General features: G+C 37.8%; 2 protein-coding genes across 4 annotated transcripts in view; one reads left to right on the forward strand and one right to left on the reverse strand.

The window, feature by feature from the left end:
- The first annotated feature begins 366 nt into the window (after nucleotides 1–366).
- On the forward strand, nucleotides 367–12,793 carry LOC112197141. Of its 3 annotated transcripts, XM_040518092.1 has the most exons (14): nucleotides 715–826; nucleotides 1,069–1,225; nucleotides 1,901–2,443; nucleotides 2,785–3,574; nucleotides 3,650–3,981; nucleotides 4,083–4,410; nucleotides 4,784–5,039; nucleotides 5,125–5,341; nucleotides 5,485–5,837; nucleotides 5,955–6,467; nucleotides 6,965–8,162; nucleotides 8,521–8,874; nucleotides 8,966–9,203; nucleotides 9,393–12,793. In XM_040518092.1, the coding sequence occupies exons 1-14, from the start codon at nucleotides 756–758 to the stop codon at nucleotides 12,257–12,259; spliced, it is 8,217 nt and encodes a 2,738-aa protein (XP_040374026.1). In that variant the 5' UTR covers nucleotides 715–755; the 3' UTR covers nucleotides 12,260–12,793. The 3 variants fall into 3 exon arrangements, with proteins under 3 accessions (XP_024193486.1, XP_040374026.1, XP_024193485.1); XM_024337718.2 differs by lacking the exon at nucleotides 715–826 and adding an exon at nucleotides 367–451 and having other exon boundaries at nucleotides 2,785–3,981; XM_024337717.2 differs by having other exon boundaries at nucleotides 2,785–3,981.
- The window catches only part of LOC112197144 (protein SLOW GREEN 1, chloroplastic), a 33,509-nt gene continuing 33,131 nt past the window's right edge, over nucleotides 12,504–12,881 (reverse strand). Inside the window, exon 2 of the mRNA XM_040518095.1 lies at nucleotides 12,504–12,809. Within this exon, the coding sequence (XP_040374029.1) occupies nucleotides 12,552–12,809 (258 nt within the window). The 3' untranslated portion in view covers nucleotides 12,504–12,551. The remainder of the gene's footprint in view (nucleotides 12,810–12,881) is intronic.

Genomic DNA, 12,881 nt, shown 5'->3' on the forward strand with positions numbered 1-12,881 from the left:
GTACGATTTTTTTAAGCTAGCATTTTGCTTCTCTAATACATTTTTGATTTTCCATTTCTCATGTCATGCTGTCAAAGTATCAAGGGACCAGACAACAAGTAGTCCAAATAGGTCTTCCTCTTGTTTTTCTTCTTCTTTAACAAGTCCAATATGGTCCAACAATGTAATTAAAGCAGGGTACAAATGCTATACACTTGGCAATAAATTAAATTCATAGAATTTCCTTTCAATTTCCTAGTAGCATCAGAAGACCAACCAATTTCCCAGCCTTTGAAATTCCCGTATGTATCTTTCGGGAAACTCATCAGACCCTTTCCAATTTCTCCACATTATCTCGCCAAGTATAAACACAAGTAACAAGGTGTGTTAACAATAAGACTTTAATGAATAAGTAAAACCAAACCAAAAGCAAAACTAGAAGCAAGTGTGAAGTCCACCATTGTTGATTCAGGTATCACCTTTTACTCTCTGTATTTAGAACATGATGACCAGTTTATATGGTCAAGCAAATTTAATGTGTTCATACTTAGTGAGTAAGCTTTGGTCTTGGGGAGGTCTTTTTTTTTCCGATAAGATCTTGTTCCGTCTTTTAGATACAAAAGTAGCAGGTTGCTTTTTCCTACTATGAATAGTGATACTTTCCTGAAAACCTATCCCGGTTCCCAATACTTTTCTTGGAGAAAAATGAAAGAGAAGACTTGTCCGAGTGAACTATGCGTTTTTTTTAAACCAAGAAAGAAGACCTTTTGAGGTCAATGGTCAAGAGGAGAGAGTTGAGAGTACGGACCAGCCAATTGACGAGAAGAACTTCGCCTCTAAGTAGAAAGTACAGGCCTTTATTGTCACTATTCACTCTCTTCTTTGTTTTAAAGATGTTTTTGGAATCACTTGTGCTTTGATCAAAGCTCTAATCCAAAAGCATTTTGGTTTTGGAATCACTTGTACTATAGCATTGCATGCAGTGATCATCCTATTATAGATTCCTAGACTTGTCTCTTTTCTTTGTGCAAAGCTCTCATCTTTTGCAAATTCTAAGTGGGTTTTCTGTGAAACGGTTCATAATCATAGGCTTTGTGTTGAAGAAGGCAGAGAAGAAAAGCAAGAGTCTTTGGTGGAGATCATGGAGGTTTCCGGCAAGAAAAAGATCAAGCCTGACCCTTTCACTGATACTGTGTTTTCTTGGTCCCTGGAGAACATTTTCAATGAGGATCTTTACAAAGACAAGGTATTCGCTTCCACTTTTATTAGTATAAATCTCATCTTGTTTTTGTTAAGAAAGGTTGTTGCTTTATGTGATTATTATGTTCTATTGTCATCATTCTGGATTCTTTGTTTCTTCAAATGTTGTTGAGTTTGGTATTGCAGCTTTCCTTTTGGTAATGTATTAGTGGGGAAGACCCACAAAAGGAAAAGTTAATAATATGATACCGGATTTCGTCTTGAATCTTGATGCCGATGAGAGCAGGTTGCTTTATAGTGTAGCACATTTTTTTTTTTTTTAAAAAATTTTCTTCACTTTTTAACGTAATTCTGCTCTTAAAAGAAAAGCGTTACCCAGGAACAGGATGGCCCAAACAGAAAATGGGCATATATTGGTTTGCACATATATAGCAAATGTTTTCTATTTACTTCAGGAATTCAGGCTAAACCAGGATTAGTTGAAAGAATTGAAGCTTTTACAAAAGAATTTTTGATTACTAGTCCTGAATTCCATTATTAGATACCTATTACTAAGTTCTTAGAAGTATAATTCTGAGACCTCCATTGATAACAATCATCAGCTTGACTTGATTTTCAATCACATTGTAGTATTCTTGTTAAAGTATCCTACTCTAACTTTTATGATATCATTATGTGTTGTATGAAAAGGAGTACTCACTCTGAGCCTTTACTTTTCTAGGTGAAAAAGATTCCTGAATCATTTCAATCGGCTCAGCATTACTTTGGGTCTTATATATATCCTTTACTGGAAGAAACCCGAGCAGAAGTGCATTCAAGTATGGAAACTCTTAATCGAGCACCGTTTGCTGAAGTAGTTGGTTTTGTAGAAGCCAAGCCATATGGAACAAAGCTATATGATGTCAAGGTTGATTACTGGCGAAACAGGTTCAGTGATAGTGGCAAGGAGCCATATAAAACTTTGCCGGGTGATCTTTTTGTTTTATCTGATGCTAAACCTGAAACTGTTTCTGACTTACAAAGAGAAGGGAGGTCATGGGCTTTTGCATCGGCCACTAATGTCTCAGAAAGTGATAATGAAGATGACAGTACCTCTCTTTATTTTAAAATCAAGGCATCAAAAGAGTTTGAAGTCGAAAATAGCAGGACATCACTTTTTATAGTTTTCTTGGTGAATTTAATCCCTGAAGGAAGAATTTGGAAAGCGTTGCACATGTTCAGAAATCTGAAGATTATCAACGAAGTTCTATGCACTGATTCTATGGTAATGAAGGTTTTGTTTAGTTTTCTTTGTGAATTTAAACCCTACTGAATAATGTAGGTTTTGTTTAGTTGATAGAGCCACATTTACTTTCCCTGATATGGTATCCTGTCATGAATCAGTAGGTTTTCATAATTATTAAAATAATTCCCTAAAAATTCTGACACAATGTCTTCCTGTTAGGATTTAGGGACTGATGCAATCACATGTTTTGACTTTCTTTAGCCATGTATCTCTCCCATCTAATCATACCTTTTGATTTTAAATTGGTAGAACTTTTGTAGTTGGATTAAAAGCTGACATTTATTGTTGGAACTGACTGAATATGCTGTGCTTGGTTATAGGTTCAGAAAGATTTCTGCTCTGAAAGGAACAATGACATCTGGAATCAGAGTATAGTTGAGAGTTTATCATCTGGATTGAATGAATCCCAAACTGGGGCAGTGTTGGCCTGCCTTGAAATGCTGCATTCTGGTGAAAAGTCTGCCGTGGAACTTATCTGGGGTCCTCCTGGTACTGGAAAAACAAAAACCACAGTTACTCTGCTTTCAACCCTGCTACAGATGAATTGTAGGACTCTTATTTGTGCTCCAACAAATGTTGCAATAACTGAAATTGCTTCTCGTCTTGTGAAGATGGTGAGTAAAGCAGAGCCAAATGATTTGTATTGTTCTTTAGGAGAGATTCTTTTATTTGGGAATAAGGAGCGACTCAAAATTGGTTCAGACATTGAAGAAATTTATATGGATTGCCGTGTCAAAAGACTTGTAGATTGTTTGGGGCCAAGGACTGGTTGGAGGCATTGCTTTGCTTCCATGATCGGTTTACTTGAGGATTGTGTTTCGGATTACCATATTTCCTTGGAAAATGAGTTCACAAAAGAGACCGAACAAAAGAATGTTAGTGAAACGAAAGATAAAGAATCCAGAAGTGGTGTTCAAGTTAAAAAGGGGAAGTGCAAAACATTTGTTCAATTTTTGAGACATAGATTTGCATATACTGCAACGCCGATAAGATATTGTATTTCTGTGTTCTGTACTCATATAGGGAAAAATTATATTTCGGTAGACAATTTCCAAGACTTGGTTTCGCTTATCCGGTTAGTTGATTCCTTTGAGTTACTTCTGTCTCAAGGTAATGTTGTTTCTGAAGTGTTGGAAGAACTCTTTTCTCATTCAGATGTTGAAGATGTGTCTGAGTCATTTGTAGGAAACTCCTTTGATCTTTGTATGATGAGAAGGGATTGCATTTCGGCTTTACGCACTCTACGGGATTCTCTTAGTCAACTAAAACTTCCAAATATTACGAATGAGGAATCTATTCGGGAGTTCTGTTTTCAAAGAGCATCTCTAATATTTTGCACTGCATCTAGTTCGTATAAGCTGCATAGAGTGGCAATGGAACCACTAAGCATTGTTGTTATTGACGAGGCTGCACAGCTAAAAGAGTGTGAGTCCACGATACCTCTGCAACTTCGAGGTGTGAAGCGTGCTGTTCTTGTTGGTGATGAACGTCAGTTATCAGCTACGGTAAAAAGCAAAGTACGTTGATGCTACATAGACACATATTCTTTCCTTCTCTTCTCATAATTTGATATTGTACTTCTTTCTTATTGCAAAATCTGCTTTCGTATCTTCTATAGGTTTCTGATGAAGCTGGTTTTGCAAGAAGCTTATTTGAGAGGTTGAGCTTAATGGGTCATTCAAAACATCTTTTAAATATGCAATACAGAATGCATCCATCAATAAGTTTATTCCCAAATTCAAATTTCTATTTTAACTTGATCCTGGATGCTCCAAATGTAAAACGAAGAAGCTATGAGAAGCACTATCTTCCAGGAGCAATGTTTGGTCCATATTCTTTTATAAATGTGATTGGTGGAAGAGAGGAGAAAGATGAGGATGGACATAGTCGGAAAAATATGGTGGAGGTTGCTATTGTTTCAAAAATACTGCGGAATCTGTACAAAGGTATGTCTAGCAAGAGATTCTTCTTCATGTTCTCATCTCCATATTTTAATCATTGGGATTTCCAAATTTATGCTTTTAGTTTAAAATTTACATTACCGTATTCACTAAGGAATACTGACTGGAACTGCAACAAATGTATTGTTTCTTCTTTCTGCTACCACATAACTGGCATTGTATGGCTGATTCATTTTTGTTTAAATCTGTTTGCAATTTGATTCAGCACTTCTCATGTAAGTCTCCATTGCTTTAGTTTTGACCCAAGAAGTATGTCCTTAGGGTTACATATTTAAACCACCAAACATGCCAAAGTCTTGTGCTGTTGTGCTCGTATTTTGTTATTTTGATACTCTTTTGTCTTTCTCTTTGTATACAGAATGGGTCAAATCAAAACAGAGACTCAGTATTGGTATAGTATCTCCCTATGCCGCTCAAGTAGTCGCAATTAAGGACAGAATGGGTGAGAAGTATGATAGGCTTGATGGCTTTGTAGTGAAGGTAAAAACAGTTGATGGGTTCCAAGGTGGGGAAGAGGATATAATTATAATGTCCACTGTACGATCCAACAGCCAGCAATCACTTGAATTCATTTCAAAATTGCAAAGAGTTAATGTCTCTATTACAAGGGCTAGGTATTGTTTTACTTCAACTTTTGTGCTTTTGCCTTCTTGTTTATAAGTTTGGTGGAAATGTCTACTGAACCTCTGATGACTTCAGGCACTGTTTGTGGATTTTGGGCAATGAAAGAACTCTTTCCGATAGTGAATCTGTTTGGAAGGCCTTGGTCCTTGATGCCAAAGGTCGTCAATGCTTCTTTAATGCCGATGAAGACAAGGATTTAGCCAAGGCCATATTAGAGGTAAAGAAAGAGTTTGACCAATTTGATGATTTGCTCAATGCCGACAGCGTACTTTTTAGAAGTGCTAGATGGAAGGTAAAGATCTTGGCATCTGTTTCAATATACATGTATATATACATATCTTTTTTTTTTTTTTTTTTTTTCTGAAGAACTTATACTAATGAACTTTTCAATATTTTTGCTTTAATGGGATTATTTGGTTTGTACATTATCTTCAGGTACTTTTCAGTGATAACTTTCTGAAGTCATTCAAGAAATTGACATCAGTCCGCTTGAAGAAGTCAGTGCTAAATCTTCTACTGAAGCTTTCCAGTGGTTGGAGACCTAAGAAGCAAAATGTTGAGACAATTTCTGGTAGCTCTTGCATGATCTTGAAGAAATTTAAGGTTGAAGGTCTATACATTGTTTGCACTAATGACATTGCAAAGAACCTGCAGTACGTTCAAGTATTAAAGATCTGGGACTTATTGCCTCTAGAGGATATCCCAAAGTTGATAAACCGCCTGGATAGTATTTTCAACAGATATACTGATAACTTTATTAATCTTTGCAAGGACAAGTGTCTCGATGGGTATGTTGTTTAACCATCTAGTTTTTGTTAACATGCCTTTAAATTTAATAATAATGAGTCCATCTTTCTATAGTTCTAACTAGTTGTTGGTTTTCTTTGTTTGTCATTTGTATCCAGTGATCTAGAGGTTCCAAAAAGCTGGTCAACGTCTTTGGAATTTTCTCGGTTTAAGGATCTTAGCATCAGTGAAGCTCAGAGTGATTTAGTTGGTGACACTTCTGATTGTAGAAGCTATGTTGAGAATTCACAGGTTAGCGAGAGTTTGTTGCTGATGAAATTTTATTCCTTATCATCTGGGGTAGTAAACCACTTACTGTCAGACCGTGAGGGTAGAGAACTGGATCTTCCATTTGAAGTTACAGACGAAGAGATGGAGATTATCCTTTATCGTAGAAGTTCCTTTATAGTGGGACGGTCAGGAACTGGGAAAACCACAGTTTTAACCATGAAATTGTTTCAAAAAGAACAATGGCACCAATTTGCGGTACAAGGATGCTATAGTAGTCAAAATACTAGCAAGGTTGAGCAGAGTTCTGCAGCTACTGAAGGGAAAGTTCTGCGCCAGCTTTTTGTGACAGTGAGTCCTAAGCTATGTTTTGCCATCAAGCGACATGTTTCACACTTGAAAAGGTGAGTGGACCATTCATAAAAACCATTTTCTGTCTCTTTTAACTTTGATATGAATTTAGGGTTATGATATGAATCATTAGACTACATTGTCCACTCTCGTAAAGAACATGCAATAAAAATGTTTCTCGTTTTATAATTAGCTGCAAACAGGTTATGGTGTTACAGTAAACTATATATAGTTTTTAATTGTTGTTTTTTCTTTTAAAATAATTATCCTTCTCTCAGATATAATGACTTTTCATGTAAATTAAACAACCTACTTTACTTCATGTGAGTTTAAAGTCTGAACTGTGTTTTCTGGAAATTCTAGTTCTTATGCACCATAGTAGAATTTTTGAAATTCTAGTTCAGGACTTGCTACATGGTAACCGAGGATACTAATCTCTCTTGCTCATGACGAAGTCTCTTTCTTAGTCTGAACAAATGATATTTAAATCTTCTGTATACATTGAAGTACTAGAGGCGCAAGTTTAATTTTCTAATTTTGATGTCCACAGTTTTGCATGCGGCGGAGGTAACTCAACTGACTCAACTGAAAGAGGTTTAATTGATATGGCTGATTTTGATGAGGAGGAAACCCAATTCAAGGATATCCCAGATTCATTTCATGATATTCCTACGAGTTCTTACCCACTTGTTATTACATTCCATAAGTTTTTGATGATGCTCGATGGGACATTGAGTAACTCATACCTTGAAAGATTCCTTGATGTGACAGCTACTGTTGGTCATTTTAGGAGTTCGAGATCAGTCGCATTTCAGAGCTTGATAAGGACGAAAGAAGTTAATTATGAGAGGTTTAGCTCTGTGTATTGGCCCCGTTTTAATACTCAGATAACAAAGAAGCTTGACGTTTCAAGAATCTTTATAGAGATTATTTCTTATATAAAAGGTGGCTTAGGAGCTATAGATGCATGTGATGGTAAACTCAGCCGGGAGGATTATGTTCAACTGTGCGAGGGCCGGGGTTCTAATTTGAGCAAGCAAAAGAGAGAAGCAATATACGATGTTTTTCAGGCTTATGAAAAGTTGAAGATGGAAAATGGTGAATTCGATCTGGCTGATTTTGTAATTGATCTTCACCGTCGACTCAAGCATGAAAAATATGAGGGTGATCAGATGGAATTTGTTTATATTGATGAGGTTCAAGATCTCACAATGAGTCAAATTGCTTTGTTTAAACACATGTGCAACAATGTTGAAGAGGGATTTGTCTTTTCTGGTGATACAGCCCAAACAATAGCAAGGGGTATTGACTTTAGGTTTCAGGATATACGACATCTGTTCTACAAGAAGTTTGTATTTGAGTCAAGAAGCAATAGCAACGATGAAAGAAAAGAAAAAGGCCTCGTCTCTGAATTACTTCAGTTGACTCAAAACTTCCGTACTCATGCTGGTATATTGAAGTTATCACAAAGCATTGTTGAACTACTGTATCGGTTTTTCCCCTTTTCTGTTGATGTTTTAAAACCTGAAACCAGTCTGATTTATGGGGAAGCTCCAGTTTTGCTTGAATCTGGGGAAAACGAAAATGCAATCATGAAAATTTTTGGAAACAGTGGAAATATAGTTGGCTTTGGTGCAGAGCAGGTGATTTTGGTGCGAGATGGTAATGCTCGAAGAGAAATATCCAAATTTGTAGGGAAGCATGCTCTTGTCCTAACCATAGTGGAGTGTAAGGGCCTTGAGTTCCAGGTAATTACAATCTGTATTCACTTATTCACTTTAATTGCTGAGAAAGTTACTGTGATTGATTCAAGTCAAGTCATGGATTGATATATATTTGTATATTGATTTTCTCTGTTGCCACATTTTCCAGATGGATTCTAACTACACATCAGAAAATGATCAATTATGAATTATCCAGTCCATTCAATCTTGACTATGTTTGAAGTCTATTTTTGGATTCATTCTAACATTTATGTATATCCCTCTCTCTAAGATGTACTCTTGTACATTTATATTCTGGTTTTACCAAAAAATGATTGTTATGCTGCAGATTTTGTTTGATGTTGAAATATCCAGTCCTAACATTTGTCTATCATCTTTATAGGATGTCCTCTTATACAACTTTTTCGGCACATCACCTTTGAAAAATCAGTGGAGGGTCATATATGATTACATGAAGGAACAAGATTTACTTGACTCCACATTACCTAAGTGCTTTCCAAGTTTCAGTGAATCAAAACACAACATATTGTGCTCTGAACTGAAGCAATTATATGTGGCTGTTACTCGAACAAGACAGAGATTGTGGATTTGTGAAAATGTGGAAGACCTCTCGAAACCTATGTTTGACTATTGGAAGAAAAAATGTCTTGTGCAACAAAGGCAGTTAGATGATTCACTTGCCCAGGCAATGCAAGTGGCAAGCAGTCCAGAGGAGTGGAAATCACGAGGCATTAAGGTTTGCTTCATCTTTCATATAAAAGATAGCTATATCTGTTGTTGACACCACTATTTCGAATAATATTTTTCTGTTCTGTTTGCCCTTGCAGCTATATCATGAACATAACTATGAAATGGCCACAATGTGCTTTGAAAGAGCTGGTGACACTTACTGGGAAAGGAGGTCTAAAGCTTCCGGCCTCAAAGCTATTGCTGACCGTATGCGAACATCAAATCCCGAAGAGGCTAAATCGATCCTTAGAGAAGCTGCTGAAATATTCGATGCTATTGGCAAGGCAGATTCTGCTGCAAGATGTTTTTCTGATTTGGGGGAGTATGAAAGAGCAGGTATGTCTCATCAAACACCAGTGTTCTTTAATATGCTTTCAGTTTTCTATCCTTAGTATTCAAATAATTCTATTGCTTTTATGGTCTGTTGCACTTGAATCTTCCTATTGGTTGCACGATTTGTGTAACTTTGGTTATGAGATGCAATATAAAATTTAGTTTCTCACTTTGTAAATTTTTATGGTGCAGCTAGGCTATATTTGGAAAAATGTGGAGACTCGGAACTTCAAAGAGCTGCAGAATCTTTTTCACTAGCGGGATGCTTTGAGGATGCTGCAGATGTCTATGCCAAGGGAAATTTTTTCGCGGAGTGTCTCACTGTTTGTGCAAATGGGAAACTATTTGAAATGGGTTTGCAGTATATTAATTATTGGAAACAGCATGCTGTTGAGGACTGTGCTAAGGCTAGTAGAGGAGAAGGAATATATAAAATGGAGCAGGAATTTTTAGAGAGCTGCGCACTTCACTATCATAAGTTGAAAGATAACAGAATAATGATGAAATTTGTGAAAGCTTTCAATTCTATAATATTGATGCGGGACTTTTTGAAGAGTTTAGGGAGCCTTGATGAGCTTTTGTCATTGGAGGAAGAATTTGGAAATTATCTGGAAGCCGCAAACATCGCCCAGCTTAAAGGTGAAATCCTACTTGAATCTGATTACCTTGGAAAGGCAGGTAAGTTCAAAGAGGCCTCACTGCATATTCTGTTTTATGTAATTTCCAAGTCTCTTTGGTCATCTGGTAGCATGGGCTGGCCCATGAAAACGTTTCCACAACAGGAGGAGCTTCTGACAAAGGCCAAGTCATTTGCCAAGAATGTGAAAGGTAACCTTTATGAGCTGGTTTGCACTGAGTCGGAGATTTTATTGAATGGGCAGGATAACTTGGCTGTTTTGAAACATCAAATGGAAGCTTCTGAAAGACTTGAGAGTATTAGAGGTGAAGTGTTATCAGCTCGAAAAATTTTGGATGCCCATCTCTCTCCAAGAACTGATAAGTATTTATGGGAGAAAGAATTAATTGGAGATCTTGTAAAGCATTCAAAAGATAAAATATCTAGAAATCAGGTGTCCGTTGATTCGCTTGTCTACTACTGGAATTTCTGGAAGGAGAAGATCCTTCACATTATTGAATCTGTAGATTGTGTGGAAAGTCCAGAGTACAATGGTTATGTAGAACTCTGTTTTACTTGTTTAGGAGTTTGGAGGTTGTATCATAATCTGAATCCAATATATGTCTTACTGGTCCCTGATGCTGATTGGATTAGTGGTCTGGACAAAAGGCATTTGAAAAGTTATGGGAAGTCGGTCTCCATTGATGTTCATCAGCTCATTCCAGCAGCTCAGTATTATTGGAGTTCAGAACTGCTCTCTGTTGGCATCAAAGTTTTGGAAAAGCTTGAAGCACTTTTCAAGTTCCCACTAAAGAATTCTGACTCGACATTCTTCCAGTGCAGGGCTCTTACCCTTATCTATGATGTTGCAAGAAATCTTTTGGATTCCAAATATCTGAAGCCAACCCTTATCTATGATGTTGCAAGAAATCTTTTGGATTCCAAATATCTGAAGCCAAGGGATCAAGATTACTTGAAACTACAGAAGCTGGTAACATTTTCGGCCGGGGAGTATGTTGCTTACATCTTTCCTTTAGATTGGAGGAATTCGTTGCGACAGAATATGATTTCTCTTAGAAGAACTGATGCTTCAAAGAATGTGCTGAATCAAGTTATAGTTGAATATACCAGCTCAAAGAACAAGCTGTCTTATGGGCAGATTGGAAGGATCGCAATGATCATTCTCGGGTCAGGTAAGCTGCTGAATAATGGGCTCTCTGTTCAGCTTGTCAAAAAGCTTGAAAATACACCATGGAAGGCCTTCATTGAGGATCTCTGTACGAGCGTTGGACCTGGACATACCCGTCAGGAACCAATAGAGGTGTCTGTCATGTTGCGGTTACATGAGGCTTTGGTTGAAACTTATAGTGTCAACTGGAGGAAGGTTTCCAACTACATATCACCTGGTTGCTTCTTGTATCTTGTGGAGCGCCTTCTGTTTTCAGCAAGTTGCTATCAAGGTTTTGTCATCACTACAAGTTCTTGCTTTATTGAATGGCTGATATACCAGGATGAAGATACCAGCTTACGTTCCATAGTGACTGGTGGGAGTCCTTCTCTGGGAACCATTCTTCCATTTGTGATTAATGTGGTTAGCGATTGTATTTTCAAGAAGAAGGATATGATTGAATGGATTGAGAAGTCTGACAGAAATTGGAGGAAGTATTATCAGTCACTCATGTTGCGGTTGGTTACTGTCTTGTGTTTGATTAATTTGAACTTCCGCTTGTGTTTGGATATAATCCATGATTTGCTGGGGAGGAACTTTATCACTGAACTCCTACCGTGGGAGTTTTATGATGCACTTAGGAGGAGGAGGAAACCCAATTCTCTCAGTTTAAATGTTAATGTGCTTGCTGGAGCTCTCAAGAAGATTGATAATACATTGGTGATTGCGAGTTTCGGGGTTAATTGTTCAGGGTTTTACAGTTCAGATGCCATCTTTGTCGACATGACTACCAATCAATGCAAGAATGACATATTGAGAAAATGGTTTCCAAAGCCGCCTGTCATTCAAGTTGCACAACATCAAGTTGCATCTGTTGAAAAAGGTAGAAGTTCTTGCAGTCCTGCAATCTCTGCAACTGATTCTGAAGAAGGTAAGAGTTCTAAACTTGCGCCTTCAGAATCCAGCTTGGTAAAAGAGACTGCGGTTGCAGCTCGTAAGCAGTGTGAAGCTGAAGACAGTCACAGTAAGGATGAGGGTAATTGCATATCCAATGCGTCAGATCAGCAGTGTCCCGGCCCAATCTCGGAGCAGCATGACGCCGAGGACAGCCACACAAAAGGCGAGGAAAACAACGCATCCACCGAGTCAAATCCGACATGTCAAAAAGATGATGGTACTTCCACCCCATCTGGCAGTAAAGAAGCTGGAAGCAAGGCGAAGAACAAGACAAAGGGCAAGAACAAGAAAAACAAGAAGAGAGGGGGCCGGAAATAGCTGTCATATGCCCTGCAATTTCTTTACTTTGGAAATTTCATCTGGGAAACTTGTTTATATCTGATGTAACTCAAACATAATATCTATTGTTTGTACATATTATCTATGGTTTCTACATTTCATATCATCATGTTATTACTAATCAGAAGAAAAGATTGAACTGCTATAAGAAACTATTCAATGAACAAAAATGCCTGGCTCTTGTTATGAACTTTCAGTGAAGTCTCAATCGAAAACAAACAAGTAACAAAACTTTAACAGAGAATGCACTACGCTCTTTTTGGCTCAATTCTTATCGCTCCCGAACCTCAAACTTGTTCGGCAAAAGCCGCCGGTACTTCTCAAACTGCTCCTTGGCCTCTTCATTCCTCTCAAGCAAGTTGTAAATCATTTCTCTACAAAAATAAGGCCGGAAGTCTTTGGGATCCTCCTTGACCAACTCATTGTAGCTACTCAACGCATCCTCCACATTCTTCTGCAGGAACTGTATCTGCGCCATTATCAGCTTCACATCCCTGGCCTCCTTGGCCTTGTTCTCCTCCTCCGCCACCTGATCACGGCGTGGCCCTCGCCGGAGCGGTCCATCAGCAGAGCATTCTCGAACAAGGCCTCAAACGACAGT

The sequence above is a fragment of the Rosa chinensis genome, chromosome 4 (assembly GCF_002994745.2).
Source record: "Rosa chinensis cultivar Old Blush chromosome 4, RchiOBHm-V2, whole genome shotgun sequence".
In the NCBI taxonomy this organism is placed as follows: domain Eukaryota; kingdom Viridiplantae; phylum Streptophyta; class Magnoliopsida; order Rosales; family Rosaceae; genus Rosa; species Rosa chinensis.

Coding starts and splice junctions, on each gene's coding strand:
- LOC112197141 (XM_024337717.2), top strand. CDS start 756: ATGGTCAAGAGGAGAGAGTTGAGAGTACGGACCAGCCAATTGACGAGA. Junction 2,444..2,784: donor TTCTATGCACTGATTCTATG/GTAATGAAGGTT, acceptor GCTTGGTTATAG/GTTCAGAAAGATTTCTGCTC. Junction 5,040..5,124: donor GTCTCTATTACAAGGGCTAG/GTATTGTTTTAC, acceptor TGATGACTTCAG/GCACTGTTTGTGGATTTTGG.